The sequence below is a fragment of the Pristiophorus japonicus genome, chromosome 11 (assembly GCF_044704955.1).
Source record: "Pristiophorus japonicus isolate sPriJap1 chromosome 11, sPriJap1.hap1, whole genome shotgun sequence".
Classification (NCBI taxonomy): Eukaryota; Metazoa; Chordata; class Chondrichthyes; family Pristiophoridae; genus Pristiophorus; species Pristiophorus japonicus.
In genome coordinates, this window is record NC_091987.1 from 212,393,830 (window position 1) to 212,410,869 (window position 17,040).

General features: G+C 44.6%; 1 protein-coding gene across 1 annotated transcript in view; it reads left to right on the forward strand.

Moving 5' to 3' along the window:
* Positions 1–16,397, forward strand: part of LOC139275672 (5-hydroxytryptamine receptor 3A-like) — a 32,674-nt gene extending 16,277 nt beyond the window's left edge. The window contains exons 4-9 of the mRNA XM_070892838.1: positions 4,748–4,857; positions 8,169–8,338; positions 12,282–12,448; positions 13,628–13,838; positions 15,605–15,838; positions 16,114–16,397. Coding sequence (XP_070748939.1) covers positions 4,748–4,857; positions 8,169–8,338; positions 12,282–12,448; positions 13,628–13,838; positions 15,605–15,838; positions 16,114–16,397 — 1,176 coding nt within the window. The remainder of the gene's footprint in view (positions 1–4,747; positions 4,858–8,168; positions 8,339–12,281; positions 12,449–13,627; positions 13,839–15,604; positions 15,839–16,113) is intronic.
* Positions 16,398–17,040: the final 643 nt, after the last annotated feature.

A 17,040-nucleotide genomic window follows, 5' to 3' on the forward strand; every position in this document is an offset into this window, starting at 1 on the left:
TTGAATGTTCACATAGTTTAGACATTTTTATTAATGTACGTATTTGAATTATCTGAAACTTGGGGTCTATAATCTGGGAAAAATATCCAACAACTCACCCATTTGTAGGTAGTATATTTGTGCGTAACTCTACAAGTGTTGAGTACATTGTACATGAATGATTTAAACGAGGGGATTAAATATAGTATCTCCAAATTTGTGGATGACACTAAGTTGGGTGGCAGTGTGAGCTGCGAGGAACATAAGAACATAACATAAGAATTAGGAACAGGAGTAGGCCATCTAGCCCCTCGAGCCTGCTCCGCCATTCAACAAGATCATGGCTGATCTGGCCGTGGACTCAGCTCCACTTACCCGCCCGCTCCCCATAACCCTTAATTCCCTTATTGGTTAAAAATCTATCTATCTGTGATTTGAATACATTCAATGAGCTAGCCTCAACTACTTCCTTGGGCAGAGAATTCCACAGATTCACAACCCTCTGGGAGAAGAAATTCCTTCTCAACTCGGTTTTAAATTGGCTCTCCCGTATTTTGAGGCTGTGCCCCCTAGTTCTAGTCTCCCTGACCAGTGGAAACAACCTCTCTGCCTCTATCTTGTCTATCCCTTTCATTATTTTAAATATTTCTATAAGATCACTCCTCATCCTCCTGAACTCCAACGAGTAAAGACCCAGTCTACTCAATCTATCATCATAAGGTAACCCCCTCATCTCCGGAATCAGCCGAGTGAATCGTCTCTGTACCCCCTCCAAAGCTAGTATATCCTTCCTTAAGTAAGGTGACCAAAACTGCACGCAGTACTCCAGGTGCGGCCTCACCAATACCCTATACAGTTGCAGCAGGACCTCCCTGCTTTTGTACTCCATCCCTCTCGCAATGAAGGCCAACATTCCATTCGCCTTTCTGATTACCTGCTGCACCTACAAACTAACTTTTGGGATTCATGCACAAGGACCCCCAGGTCCCTCTGCACCGCAGCATGTTGTAATTTCTCCCCATTCAAATAATATTCCCTTTTACTGCTTTTTTTCCCCCCAAGGTGGATGACCTCACACTTTCCGACATTGTATTCCATCTGCCAAACCTTAGCCCATTCGCTTAACCTATCTAAATCTCTTTGCAGCCTCTGTGTGTCCTCTACACAACCTGCTTTCCCACTAATCTTTGTGTCATCTGCAAATTTTGTTACACTACACTCTGTCCCCTCTTCCAGGTCATCTATGTATATTGTAAACAGTTGTGGTCCCAGCACCGATCCCTGTGGCACACCACTAACCACCGATTTCTAACCCGAAAAGGACCCATTTATCCCGACTCTCTGCTTTCTGTTAGCCAGTCAATTCTCTATCCATGCTAATACATTTCCTCTGACTCCGCGTACCTTTATCTTCTGCAGTAACCTTTTGTGTGGCACCTTATCGAATGCCTTTTGGAAATCTAAATATACCACATCCATCGGTACACCTCTATCCACCATGCTCGTTATATCCTCAAAGAATTCCAGTAAATTAGTTAAACATGATTTCCCCTTCATGAATCCATGTTGTGTCTGCTTGATTGCACTATTCCTATCTAGATGTCCTGCTATTTCTTCCTTAATGATAGTTTCAAGCATTTTTCCCGCTACAGATGTTAAACTAACCGGCCTATAGTTACCTGCCTTTTGTCTGCCCCCTTTTTTAAACAAAGGCATTACATTAGCTGCTTTCCAATCCGCTGGTACCTCCCCAGAGTCCAGAGAATTTTGGTAGATTATAACAAATGCATCTGCTATAACTTCCGCCATCTCTTTTAATACCCTGGGATGCATTTCATCAGGACCAGGGGACTTGTCTACTTTGAGTCCCATTCGCCTGTCCAGCACTACCCCACTAGTGATAGTGATTGTCTCAAGGTCCTCCCTTCCCACATTCCTGTGACCAGCAATTTTTGGCATGGTTTTTTTGTCTTCCACTGTGAAGACCGAAGTAAAATAATTGTTTAAGGTCTCAGCCATTTCCACATTTCCCATTATTAAATCCCCCTTCTCATCTTCTAAGGGACCAACATTTACTTTAGTCACTCTTTTCCATTTTATATATCTGTAAAAGCTTTTACTATCTGTTTTTATGTTTTGCGCAAGTTTACCTTCGTAATCTATCTTTCCTTTCTTTATTGCTTTCTTAGTCATTCTTTGCTGTCGTTTAAAATTTTCCCAATCTTCTAGTTTCCCACTAACCTTGGGCACCTTATAGGTATTGGTTTTTAATTTGATACTCTCCTTTATTTCCTTGGTTATCTACGGCTGGTTATCCCTTCTCTTACCGCCCTTCTTTTTCACTGGAATATATTTTTGTTGCGCACTATGAAAGTCTTCCACTGTTCCTCAATTGTGCCACCGTTTAGTCTGTGTTTCCAATCTACTTTAGCCAACTCTGCCCTCATCCCACTGTAGTCCCCTTTGTTTAAGCATAGTACGCTCGTTTGAGACACTACTTCCTCACCCTCAATCTGTATTACAAATTCAACCATACTGTGATCACTCATTCCGAGAGGATCTTTTACTAGGAGATCGTTTATTATTCCTGTCTCATTACACAGGACCAGATCTAACATCGCTTGCTCCCTTGTAGGTTCTGTAACATACTGTTCTAAGAAACAATCCCGTATGCATTCTATGAATTCCTCCTCAAGGCTACCCCATGCGATTTGATTTGACCAATCGATATGTAGGTTAAAATTCCCCATGATTACTGCCGTTCCTTTTTCACATGCCTCCATTATTCCCTTGATTATTGTCCGCCCCACCGTGAAGTTATTATTTGGGGGCCTATAAACTTTGCTCACCAGTGACTTTTTCCCCTTACTATTTCTAATCTCCACCCACAATGATTCAACATTTTGTTCATTAGAGTCAAAATCGTCTCTCACAACTGCCCTGATACCATCCTTTATTAACAGAGCTACCCCACCTCCTTTCCCTTCTTGTCTATCTTTCCGAATTGTCAGATACCCCTGTATGTTTAATTCCCAGTCTTGGCCACCCTGCAATCACGTTTCTGTAATGGCCACCAAATCATACCCATTTGTAATGATTTGTGCCGTCAACTCATTTACTTTATTTCGAATGCTGCGTGCGTTTAGGTAGAGTGTTTTAATACTAGTTTTTTAGTTTTGTCCCCTCCTGCAGCCCCTTTATATTCATACATATTGTCCCTTCCTATCACCTTGTGGTTTACACTTACCCCAGTGCTACTCTGCTCTGTTGTTACTGCCTTTTGCATTCTTTCTTGGGATCCTGTTCATCTGAGCTCTCACCCATTCTAACTAGCTCAGAGCCCTCTCCTGTGTTCCAAATACACCTTGCATTGAGGCACCGAGCTTTCATGCTTGCCTTTTTATTACACTTTGACCCTTTAGAATTTTGCTGTACAGTGGCCCTTTTTGTTTTTTGCCTTGGGTTTCTCTGCCCTCCACTTTTACTCATCTCCTTTCTGTCTTTTGCTTTTGTCTCCTTTTTGTTTCCCTCTGTCTCCCTGCATTGGTTCCCATCCCCCTGCCATATTAGTTTAACTCCTCCCCAACAGCACTAGCAAACACTCCCCCTAGGACATTGGTTCCGGTCCTGCCTAGGTGCAGACCGTCTGGGGGAGGTGGGACCAGTACAAACCGGGATTCAAATTCCTGCACCACTGCTCAAGCCACGTATTCATCTGAGCTATCCTGCGATTCCTACTCTGACTAGCACGTGGCACTGGTAGCAATCCCGAGATTACTACTTTTGAGGTCCTACGTTTTAATTTAGCTCTTAGCTCCTTAAATTTGTCTCGTAGGACCTCATTCCTTTTTTTACCTATATCGAGGAGGATGCTATGAGGCTGCAGAGTGACTTGGATAGGTTAGGTGAGTGGGCAGATGCATGGCAGATGAAGTATAATGTTGATAAATGTGAGGTTATCCACTTTGGTGGTTAAAACAGAGAGACAGACTATTATCTGAATGGTGACAGATTTGGAAAAGGGGAGGTGCAACGAGACCTGGGTGTCATGGCATATCAGTCATTGAAGGTTGGCATGCAGGTACAGCAGGCAGTTAAGAAAACAAATGGCATGTTGGCATTCATAGCGAGGGGATTTGAGTACAGGGGCAGGGAGGTGTTACTACAGTTGTACAGGGCCTTGGTGAGGCCACACCTGGAGTATTGTGTACAGTTTTAGTCTCCTAACTTGAGGAAGGACATTCTTGCAATTGAGGGAGTGCAGCGAAGGTTCACCAGACTGATTCCCGGGATGGTGGGACTGACATATCAAGAAAAACTGGATCAACTGGGCTTGTATTCACTGGAGTTCAGAAGAATGAGAGGGAATCTCATAGAAATGTTTAAAATTCTGACGGGTTTAGACAAGTTAGATGCAGGAAGAATGTTCCCAATGTTGGGGAAGTCCAGAACCAGGGGTCACAGTCTAAGGATAAGGGGTAAGCCATTTAGGACCGAGATGAGGAGAAACTTCTTCACCCAGAGAATTGTGAACCTGTGGAATTCTCTGCCACAGAAAGTTGTTGAGGCCAATTCACTCAATATATTCAAAAAGGAGTTAGATGTAGTCCTTACTACTAGGGGGAACAAGGGGTATGGCGAGAAAGCAGGAATGGGGTACTGAAGTTGCATGTTCAGCCATGAACTCATTGAATGGCGGTGCAGGCTCGAATGGCCTACTCCTGCACCTATTTTCTATGTTTCTAACAGTTTCACCCATGCGTTTCAGTTTTGGACGGATGAATTCTTGATGTGGAATCCCCAGGACTTTGACGACATCAAACAGATTTCGATTCCCACTGCGAACATATGGGTGCCGGACATTTTAATAAATGAATTGTAAGTGATTCCTGCAAATTATCATTATCTCGGATTGATACCAGGCCACCTTTGGCCCAGACAGATCTATTCTTGAATACCTTCTCAAGATGTTTCTAAACTCTAGTTACCAAAAAGTCCAATTCTCTTTTAATACGGGTCCAATGTTCCTCTCACTGTTCTATCCGAGGTCAAGGGAGCTATCAAGTCCAAAGGTGGGACTACATAACACTTTTTACCAACACCAGGTGTCTCAAAATGATTTACAATGAAATACTTTTGGAGTATAGTTATTGTTGTAATGTGGAAAATGCAGCAGCCAATTTGCGCACAGCAAGCTCCCACAAACAGCAATGTGATAATGACCAGATAATCTATTTTTTTGGTATGTTGATTGAGGGATAAATAGTGGCCAGGACACCAGGGGATAACTCCCCTGCTCTTCTTCAAAATAATGCCATGGGATCTTTTACATCCACCTGAGAGAGTAGACGAGGCCTCGGTTTAACGGCTCATCCAAAAGACGGCACCTCCGACAGTGCAGCACACCCTCGGTGCGACACTGGAGTATCAACCTTGATTTTTGTGCTCAAGTCCCTGGAGCACAAAATTCATTTTATATACATAATACATAAATATTTCCTGTATTTAAAATATTTACACAGTAAAGCTGTCACTACATCTGCATGTTCCTTTAATATTTGGGTTATTGAAAACAAATTCACTGGAGAGCTTTGTTTCAATAAAATCCATCTCTGTTCCCTGGAGTGGGATTTGAACCCACAACCTTCTGACTCAGAGGCGAGAGTGCTGCCCACTGAGCCACGCCTGACACCGTTTAGCTCTGACCTCTGAATTACCAATCCAGTAGCAGAACCACAATACCTGTACTACCTACCGTAAATAGGATGATAAATAAAACTTAAATAATGGCTGGGAATAGGACAGAACATTCCTTGTTGCTCTCTATTTTTTCAATATTATGGTCATTGCTCCCCTGAATTTTCATTGGTTGATTCTGATAGCCATATCATCTTCTACCCTCTCTCATTCTTTGCCAAGATTTCAAAACTCTTCACCTCCTACAATCTATAGGGTTTAAAAACTCTTATCTTTGTGTCACTTAACCATGACTTTTACCTACTCATCCAATCTTTTCAAACTTAGTGCTATCCAACCCAATCGTTTCATGGTCCCATTACTGATACTCGCTTTACTATTCCAGATTTATTTAACTAACTGAATTCAAACTCTCAAACTGCAATGGCCAGATTTGAACTCACTTTAGTCCAAGTCTTCTGGATTACTAGTCCAGTAGCATAACCCCAATATATATATAAACATAAGAAATAGGAGCAGGAGTAGGCCACCTGGCCCCTCAGCCTGCTCCGCCATTCAATAAGATCATGGCTGATCTGATCATGGACTCAGCTCCACCTCCCTGCCCACTCCCCATAACCCTTTACTCCCTTATCGCTCAAAAATCTGTTTATCTCCACCTTAAATATATTCAATGACCCAACCTCCGCAGCTGTTTGGGGCAGAGAATTCCATAGATTTACAACCCTCAGAGAAGAAATTTCTCTTCATCTCATATGAAATATTACAGTTCTGTAGTCTGTCATAACTTGTGCAACACTTCTTGCACATGGGTCAGCCAAGGCTCAGTGGGCACCACTCTCGCTTGTGAGTCAGACGATTATAGGTTCAAGTCCCATTCATAGAAAAAAATAAGTGCAGGAGTAGGCCATCCGGCCCTTCGAGCCTGCACCACTATTCAACAAGATCCTGAGACTTGAGCACAAAATCTAGGCTGACACTCCCGGTGCCTATACTGAGGGAGCATCGCACTGTCGGAAGGGCAGCACTGAGGGAGTGCCGCACTGTCGGAGGGGTAGTACTGAGGGAGCACTGCACTGTCGGAGGGGCAGTACTGAGGAAGCACTGCCCTGTCGGAGGGTCAGTACTGAGGAAGCACTGCCCTGTCGGAGGGTCAGTACTGAGGAAGCACTGCCCTGTCGGAGGGTCAGTACTGAGGGAGTGCCGCACTGTCGGAGGAGCAGTACTGGGGGAACGCCGCACTGTCGGAGGGGCAGTACTGAGGGAGCATCACACTGTCAGAGGGGCAGTACTGAGGGAGCACCGCACTGTCAGAGGGGTAGTACTGAGGGGGTGCTGCACTGTCGGAGGTGCCATCTTTCGGATGAGGCGTTAAACCGAGGCCCCTCACAGGTGGACGTAAAAGATCCCGTAGCACAATTTCGAAGAAAAGCAGGGGCGTTATCGCCAGTGTCTGGCCAATATTTATCCCTCAATTAACATCACTGAAATAGATCATCTGGTTATTATCACATTGCTATTTGTGGGAGCTTGCTGTGCATAAATTAGCTGCAGCATTTCCTATATTACAACAGAGACTACACTTTTTTCTATAAAGTATTTAACTGGCTGTAAAATGCTTTGGGATGTATGGTGGTCCTGAAAGGCGCTATAGAAATGCAAGTCTTTCTTTCTTACAACAATATTCTTTGAACTCACCAGTACCTGTTGGGGTTGTTCTTGTGTAATATTCTTAGGGTCAGTAATAATCCAGCATTAACTGATAAAAGAATAAAAATAATTAATAATGGTTTTAGACGACTTTGCATTCAGCACTGGCAAGCCCCAGCGTTTATTGCCCATCCCTAATTGCCCTTGATGATGTGGTGGTGAGTCGCTTTCCTTAACCGCTACAGTCCGTGTGGTGAAGGTACTCCCACAGTGCTGACTTTGTCGAGTGTCTTGGTACAACCGAGCGGTTTGTCCGGCCACTTTACAGGGCAGTTAAGGGTCAAGCACATTGCTGTGGGTCAGGAGTCACATGTGGGCTAGACCGGTGCTACTTAATCATTCTTAGTCTAAACTCTGGCCATTTCTTGCCTAGACCCAGTTTCTAGCTCTAGTGTCTCGGGGAGTAGTTTTTAGTTTGATCATGTTTTAAAATGTGGGATATCGAATTGACTTCAGTCTGAAGCTAAACAATTGCTTAACTGCAACATCGATACGGCACTTACTGGTATTTAGGGGAATGTCTCTAAATTCTCACATACAAATTGAGAATTTATTTTGGTTATTACATAGAGTTACATAGGTCTACACCACAGACACAGTTCATTCAGTGCAACTGGTCTGTGCCGATGTTTATGCTCCACACGAGCCTCCTCCCACTCCATCAACATATCCTTCTCTTCCTTTCTCCCTCATGTGCTTATCTGTCTTCCCCTTAAATGCATCTATACTATTCGCTCACCTATTCCCTGTGGTGGCGAGTTTAACCATGTGTTTTCTCCCAGTGTTGACGTAGGTAAGTCCCCAGATATTCCTTATGTTTACGTCGACCATGAAGGCCTGGTGAAGAATTACAAGCCAATCCAAGTAGTCACTGCCTGCAGCCTGGACATCTACAACTTCCCGTTCGATGTCCAGAACTGCACATTGACATTCACAAGCTGGCTGCACAACAGTAAGTAGTAGAAAACACATTATTATTTTTGTTGTGGTTTTTGCATGAGGAATGATGGGAATTTGGGTAAAAAGGTGGGAGGGGTAATTTTGACTGCAACAAAAATAAAAATCAAGAGCAATGCAAAACGGGATGTCGATTCACGATCGCCCGTTTTACACAGGGCGGGACATACGGCAGGAATCACAATAAACATAGAAACATAGAAAATAGTAGTAGGCCATTCAGCCCTTCGAGTCTGCACCGCCATTCATATGATCATGGCTGATCCTCTATCTCAACACCATACTCCCGCTTTTTCCCCATATAAAGCAGTCTATTTTACAGCAGACAGAGTCTATTTACTCAGCAAAGGGTCTACAGAATCTATCTAAAGAGTCTCGCCAAACTACAGCGACGTCTCCTGATAAAAGCAGAATTATTTCTCCAGCCCAATGCAGTGAGGAGGAGGACAGTTACACAGTACAAATCATGTGCGTAACATCAATCCCAATCACTTACAGCAGGCATGATTGGTGGGGGGGTGGGGGAGTTACCCAATCATCTCCATTCTGGGCGGAAATAGTAGGATCACTACATGCAGCCAGCAATGTCACAGCAAGTGGAAGGGTGCGACTTCCTGGAGGCAGGAGAGAACGAAAGCATCCAGCCAACCAACTCATACTGCTGCTGTGCACCATCTAGTGGTGGGTTCAGGAACGGCACAGGCAGAATTTTGCCTGCACGGTGCGGGGTGACCCCTGAAGTTCGGGTTTCCCGGCACGCTGTGGAAATTTAACGTGCAACGTCAGGAGCAGGTCCCCCCGCCTGGAGGTTAACCTGATTGACTTCCAATCGCATGGGGAATGCAGACCAGGAGGCCACGGGACCAGGAGGTGCTGGACCCAGGATTGTGGGTAGTGGGCGGGTGGGGGAAATTACCCAATCATCTCCCACTCCCCCCCCGTCCCGTCTGAGCGAAAGGTGAAAGTGGCCGTGTTGGAGGTGGATTGGGGTCAGGGTTCACATTTTTTCAACTTTCACTCCCCCCCCCAATCCACCCACACTTACCTCAGAAAGTTCCTCCCTTAGTACTTCTCAATCTGCCGATGGGAGATTGATGCCTGGCCATGAGCAGACCCTACAGAAATGGGGGAGCTGGGATAAATAGACACATTTATACCAGCTGTAAAACTGCATATTTTTGTTTCCAATTTGTGATGTATGTGCTTCATGGGCTCTTTGCTTAAGTATTCATAACAACACATTGCTATTAAGAACGAGTTGGTTTATTAGCAAAGGTTTAACAACCACACTACACATTACCAGTTCATCCACTAGGCTCACAACTGCATACCTCATCGTGGATGACCTGGTCCCAACTGGCTGGGGTTTTATTGAGTCTTGTGAACATCATGTGACTGGCTAAGCCACTCACAATGCAACAGCTCCACAAACCTGTGAGCATACTCGCGTGTGCATACATTGCACCATTGGTTTTGAATACCCAGGGCAGAAAGCCTCCAATGTGTAGTGGCCTATTTTGCAAATCTACAATATAATCAAAAAATGACAAAGAAAGCAATTTTATTTCCAATTGAACAAGTCTTTCTAATTTAGCATTAGTTGGATGACAGGAACTAACTATTTACAATCTACATTAACGACTTGGAGGAAGGAACTGAGTGTAACGTAGCCAAGTTTGCCGACGATACAAAGATGGGAGGAAAAGCAATGTGTGAGGAGAACACAAAAAATCTGCAGAAGGACATAGACAGGCTAAGTGAGTGGGCAACAATTTGGCAGATAAAGTATAATGTTGGAAAGTGTGAGGTCATGCAGGAACAATCAAAGAGCAAGTTATTATTTAAATGGAGAAAGATTGCAAAGTGCTGCAGTACAGTGCGACCTGAGGGAACTTGTGCATGAAACACAAAAGGATAGTATGCAGGTACAGCAAGTGATCAGGAAGGCCAATGGAATCTTGGTCTTTATTGCAAAGGGGATGGAGTATAAAAGCAGGGAAGTCTTGCTACAGTTGTACAGGGTATCGGTGAGGCCACACCTGGAATACTGTGTGCAGTTTTGGTTTCCATATTTATGAAGGGATATACTTGCTGTGAAGGCAGTTCAGAGAAGGTTTACAAGGTTGATTCCAGAGATGAGGGGGTTGACTTTTGAGGAAAGATTGAGTAGGTTGGGCCTATACACATTGGAATTCAGAAGAATGAGAGGTGATCTTATCGAAACGTATAAGATTATGAGGGGGTTTGACAAGGTGGATGCAAAGAGGATGTTTTCACTGATAGGGGAGACTAGAACTAGAGAGCACGATCTTAGAATAAGGGGCCGCCCATTTAAAACTGAGATGAGGAGAAATTTCTTCTCTCAGAGGATTGCGGATCTGTGGAATTCGCTGCCTCACAGAGCTGTGGAAGCTGGGACATTGAATAAATTTAAGACAGAGATAGACAGTTTCTTAACTGATAAGGGAATAAGAGGTTATGGGGAGCAGGCAGGGAAGTGGACCCGAGTTCATGATCGGATCAGCCATGATCTTATTAAATGGCGGAGCAGGCTCGAGGGGCCGTATGGCCTACTCCAGCTCCTATTTCTTATGTTCTTATGACTGTGTGAAGTTGACTGTACAAGAAGAAAGGAAGAAGTATTAATATTTTATTTTTCAAAGTAATGCTACAGGGTATTAAGTTGTTAGATATAGTTAACCTGGGGCTCACTCATCAACACAATAGAAGCAGAGGTTTTGACATTAATTTATTTTTATAACATAATTGTGAGGAAACCCACATCAGTGCTGATGGGATTCGATTGTTATGCAAGAGAATTTTTATATTATATTAATCATATTGCGTATATTATTCTTCACTCAGAGGGCTCTGAATCTTTGAAATTCTTTGCCCCAGAGAGCTGTGGAGACTCAGTCGTTGAGTATATTCAAGGCTGAGATCGATAGATTCTTGGACTCTAAGGGAATCAAGGGATATGGGGACTGGGTGGGAAAGTGGAGTTGAGGTCGATGATCAGCCGTGATCTTATTGAATGGTGGAGCAGGCTGAATGGCCTACTCACAACTCCTCTTTCTTACAAGATTATATAAATTATGTCATATATAAGATATTATGCTATATTGATTATATCAATTATATTATATTTGTTATATTATATATTAGTTGTTTAAGCCATTCCAACACTCTGTTCCTGGCTCAGAGCCTCATTCGATGGGAGCATGGACTTGGAGAATGTGGTGTCAGGGTCACTTTGTTAGACTGGCGACTCTCTCAGTAACTGATGATTAATTTCCCCAGAGAACTTGGGAAAGAAAGAGAACTTGCATTTATATAACCTCTTTCACAACCTCAGGACATCCCAAAGCTCTTTACAGCCAATGTATTACTTTTGAAGTGTAGTCACTGTTGCAATGTGGGAAACGCGACAGCCAAGCTGCACGCAGCACTGATTATATTGAACTCCAAGATTCATAGCGAGTCCCGATCACCCATCACCCACTGACCTACATTGGCTCCTGTTTCAACAACGCCTTGATTTCAAATCCTTCCGTGGCCTCGCCCCTCCTTATCTCTGTAACCTCCTGCAAGCCTCAGAGATCTCGGAGTTCCTTCAATTCTGGCCTCTTGTGCATCACCGATGTTCATCGCTTCATCATTGTTGCCTGGGCCCTAAGCGCTTCCTAGGAATTCTCTCCCTAAACCTCTCCGCCTCTCCTTCTTCCTTTAAAACGCTCCTTAAAACCTACTTCTTTGACCAAGCCTTGTCCTAATATCTACTATGTGCTCAGTGTCAAAGTTTTCTTAATAACGCTCCGATGAAGCTCCTTGGGATGTTTTACTATGTTAAAGGTGCTATATAAATGCAAGTTGTTGTTACAGTGTGAGTCTAGAATTTAGATTACAAGCTGTTCAATTGTTTTCCCATATATTTCCAGTTCGAGATATCAATATCTCGTTGTGGCGATCCCCTGACCTTGTGAAGTATGACAGGAATGTTTTCATGAACCAGGGCGAATGGGAGCTCCTTTACGTTGATACCCAATTCAATGAATTTAACCTTGAAAGAGGCGTGTCTGACGGCTACGCAGAAATGCGCTTCTTTGTAAGTTCCTCTTACTTAACATTTATGACTAACTTTTGGTCTACGCAAGACTGTACGGTGATATCCTGTCACAAGCTATGTATTAGTAGATTCTTGTAACATTGCAGCATGGAGTGTATTAAACAAACTGTTCTTCCTCATCTGGAGCCCGAGCTGAAATTCAGTCCACGCTGATGGGACAAAGGGTCTTTTATTTTTGCATCAAAAAAATCTCGTTGTAGGACGAGGATCCATTGTACAGGGCACTGAGGTTTGACCAGAAGAGAAAAGATGAGATAAATCAGAAAGCAGTGATTAAGTGACACTGACCTAGGGTCCATTACAAGAATCAGGAAAAACTAAAGGAGGTGAAGAGTTCCATAGTTTAAAAAAATAACTTGCATTTCTATAGCACCTTTCACAACCTCATGTCGTCCAAATAATGATCAAATCATCTGTTTTTAGGCATTGGTTGAGAGATAAATATTTGGCTAGGTCACTAGGGAGAACTCCCCCTTGCTGTTCTTCAAAATAGCACCATTGAATTCTTACATCCACCCGACGGGGCCTCGGTTTAACATCTTATCTGAAAGACACCACCTCTGACAGTGCAGCGCTCCCTTAGCACTGCACTGGAGTGTCAGCCTAGCTTTATGCTCAAGTCTCTGGAGTGGGACTTGAACCCACAATGTTCTGACCCAGAGGTAAGGGTGCTGCTGCCCACTGAGCCACAGCTGACAAGCCACTCAGAGTACTCCAGGTGTGGTCTAACCAGGGCTTTCAATAGCTGTAGCATGACTTCTACTTGTAAATTTTTTGTATACATAGAGCACCACAATCTGAAAACACCTATGTAGTGCCATGTTCTGTTTAGTAATGTATGTTGCAAAGAAATGTAACTGCACCCTCACCCATTTTGTGTACCGTATAGTGTCACATGTAACATAATTGTATTACAATGTATCTTAGATTGTACTGAATTGTATCTTGAAATGTAAAGCAAGCAAATGTGTTGAACGAAACTGCCATCAGTATCCAAATGTATTGTATGGAATTGCTGACTGCATCTAAATGAACTGAACTGCTTTCCAATGTATCGTGCAAATTTTTATATGAATAAAGTATATTTTGAAATTTTAAAAAAAATGACTTCTATCCATGGTAGTATCATGACAATATTTCTCTCTTATTTTACCTCAGCTCGTCATCCGACGGAGGCCCTTGTTCTACGCGGTCAGCTTGCTGCTGCCCAGTATCTTCCTGATGGTTATGGACATCATAGGCTTTTATCTGCCTCCGGACAGTGGAGAGCGGGTGTCGTTTAAAATTACCCTTCTTCTGGGATATTCCGTTTTTCTGATCATCGTGTCCGACACCCTGCCAGCTACAGCCATCGGCACTCCACTGATCGGTAAATGGAAACTTTTCCCACTTCAGAGTCCGCTCTTGGCTTGTGTCGGGAGAAGGTTTGGTTGAACCGGAGGGCACAGATTTAACATGATTGGTAAAAGAACCAACAACTTGTATTTATATAGCGCCTTTAACGCAGTGAAACGTCCCAAGGTGCTTCACAGGAGTATTGTGAGATTTTAAAAATTTGACACCGAGACGCACAAGTAGAAATTAGCGCAGGTGACCAAAAGCTTGGTCAAAGAGGTAGGTTTTAAGGCCAAAGGCGACATGAATCTGGAACTCATTGCCCGAGGGTGGTGGAGGCAGATTTAATCAGTTTTCAAAAGGGAATTGGATAAGTACCTAAAGGAAAATAATTAGCAGTGCTACAGGAAAGGGCGGGAGAGTGGGACTGGCTGAAGGGCTCTTGCAGAGAGCTGGTATGGGCTCAACGGGCTGAATGGCCTCCCTCTGTGCTGTAACCATTCTAACACTGAATAGAATGATCATTTGCTTTTAAAAAGCTGCTCTTTTAAAGTGAAAAACAGTATCAGAGTTTGAACCTGGGGAATGGAAATGTGTTATAAAAGCAGAAAATGCCAGAAATGCTCATTAGGTCAGGCAGCATCTATAAAAAGAGAAACAGAGTTAACGTTTCAGGTCAATGACCTTTTGTCAGAACTGGAAAAAGTCGGAAGGGCAGTGCTGAGGGAGTGCTGCACTGTCAGAGGTGCCGTCTTTCAGATGAGATGTTAAACCGAGGTCCCATCTGCCCTCTCAGGCGGACGTAAAAGATCCCATGGCACTATTTTGAAGGACAGGAGAGGAGTTATCCCCGGTGTCTGGTCAACATTTATCCCTCAATCAACAGAACAAAAAACAGGTGATCTGGGTCATTATCACATTGCTATTTGTGGGAGCTTGCTGTGCGCAAATTGTCTGCTGCGTTTCCTACATTACAACAGTGACTACACTCCAAAAGTACTTCATTGGCTGTAAAGCGTTTTGGGGCATCCGTGTGGTCGTGAAAGGCGCTATATACTTGTGCCTGAAACACAAAAGGATAGTATACAACTACAGCAAGTGATCAGGAAGGCCAATGGAATCTTGGCCTTTATTGCAAAGGGGATGGAGTATAAAAGCAGGGAAGTCTTGCTACAGTTATACAGGGTATTGGTGAGGCCACACCTGGAATACTGCGTGCAGTTTTGGTTTCCATATTTATGAAAGGATATACTTGCTTTGGAGACAGTTCACAGAAGGTTCACGAGGTTGATTCCGGGGATGAGGGGGTTGAAATATGAGGATAGGTTGAGTAGGTTGGGCCTCTACTCATTGGAATTCAGAAGAATGAGAGGTGATCTTATTAAAACGTAAAGGATTATGCGGGGACTTGACAAGGTGGATGCAGAGAGGATGTTTCCACTGATGGGGAAGACTAGAACTAGAGGGCACGATCTTAGAATAAGGGGCAGCCCATTTAAAACTGAGATGAGGAGAAATTTCTTCTCTCAGAGGGTTGTAAATCTGTGGAATTCGCTGCCTCAGAGAGCTGTGGAAGCTGGGATGTTGAATAAATTTAAAGACAGAAAGAGACAGTTTCTTAACCGATAAGGGAAAAAGGGTTATGGGGAGCGGGCAGGGAAGTGGACCTGAGTCCATGATCAGATCAGCCATGATCGTATTAAATGGTGGAGCAGGCTCGAGGGGTCGTATGGCCTACTCCTGCTCCTAGTTCTTAGGTTCTTATAAATGCAAGTCTTTCTTTCTTTCTTTCCATTCCAGGGGTGTATTTCGTGGTGTGCATGGCCTTGCTGGTGATCAGCCTGACGGAGACCATTCTCATCGTGCGACTGGTGCACAAGCAGGACCTCCAGCCCCACGTGCCGGAGTGGGTGAAGCACTGGGTCCTGGACAAAGCCACCGTCTTGCTCTGCATCCGGGATAAGAGGCGATTCCACCCCACGCGGCATTGCGGCGAGACGCCGGACAACGCCAGGGATAATAAGGGCAGCACAGGTGGGTGGATGGACGGCGAGGGAGCGGTGGTGTGGGGGGGGGCGCAAGCGACAGTGCAAACCAGAGACGGAAACCGCAGGATGTGTAAGAGAATCGAAGGAGTGCAGAGATCTCGGGGGGGGGGGGGGGTGGGGAGGAGCGTGGGTGGAGCTGGGTTGGGGGGGTGGGGACTGGAGGAGGTTGCAGAGATCGGGAGGGGTGAGGCCATAGAGGGATTTGTAAAGGAGGATTGTAAAGCGACTGTGTGTGTGTTTTTGTTTTTTTAACGTTGACAGTGCGACTGAATCACTTTGCCTGCGATTATGGGGCGGACAGCGAGAGGCCAGCGGACTCCAGCCAGCCTCCGGCGGACTCCCCCCTCGCTGTGGCCGGCATCCTGCACGAGATCTCGGCTATCCGCCAGTTCCTGGAGAAGCGGGAAGAGTGCCGGGACATCGCCAAGGAGTGGCTGCAGGTGGGCTACGTCCTGGACGTGCTCCTCTTCCGCATCTACCTGCTGGCGGTCCTGGCTTACGGAATCAGCCTGGGCACCCTGTGGTCCATCTGGCAATACTCCTGAGCCCACGGCACGTCCGGCCGCACACCTCCCTCCAACCGGCACAGCACGCATACTTTGCTTTGTACCTCGATTTACGACGGGCTGTACCGAGTCCACGGCACTGAAACAGGCCGTTCGGCCCAACTGGTCTGTGTCGGTGTTTATGCCCCACACCAGCCTCCTCCACCCCTTCTTCGTCTCACCCCATCGGCATATCCTTCTATCCCTTTCTCCCTCATGCATTTAGAGCTTCCCCTTAACTGCATCTATGATTCATTATAAAACATTCAAACTATTCTCTGCAGCCACATAAGAAATAGGAGCAGGAGTAGGCCATATGGCCCCTCGAGCCTGCTCCGCCATTTAATACGATCATGGTTGATCCAATCATGGACTCAGGTCCACTTCCCCGCCCGCTCCCCATAACCCCTTATCCCGTTATTGGTTAAGAAACTGTCTATCTCTGTCTTAAATTTATTCAATGACCCAGCTTCATGCATGAAAAGTTAGTCATCTTGGGTCTTGAGAGGTGTAATGTATTTGCTTCCTGATTTCTTTGCTTAAGAATTCACAGCAACACATTGCTATTAAGAACTAGTTGCTTTATTAGCAAAGGTTTAACAATCACACGACACATTACCAGTTCATCCACCAGGCTCACAAC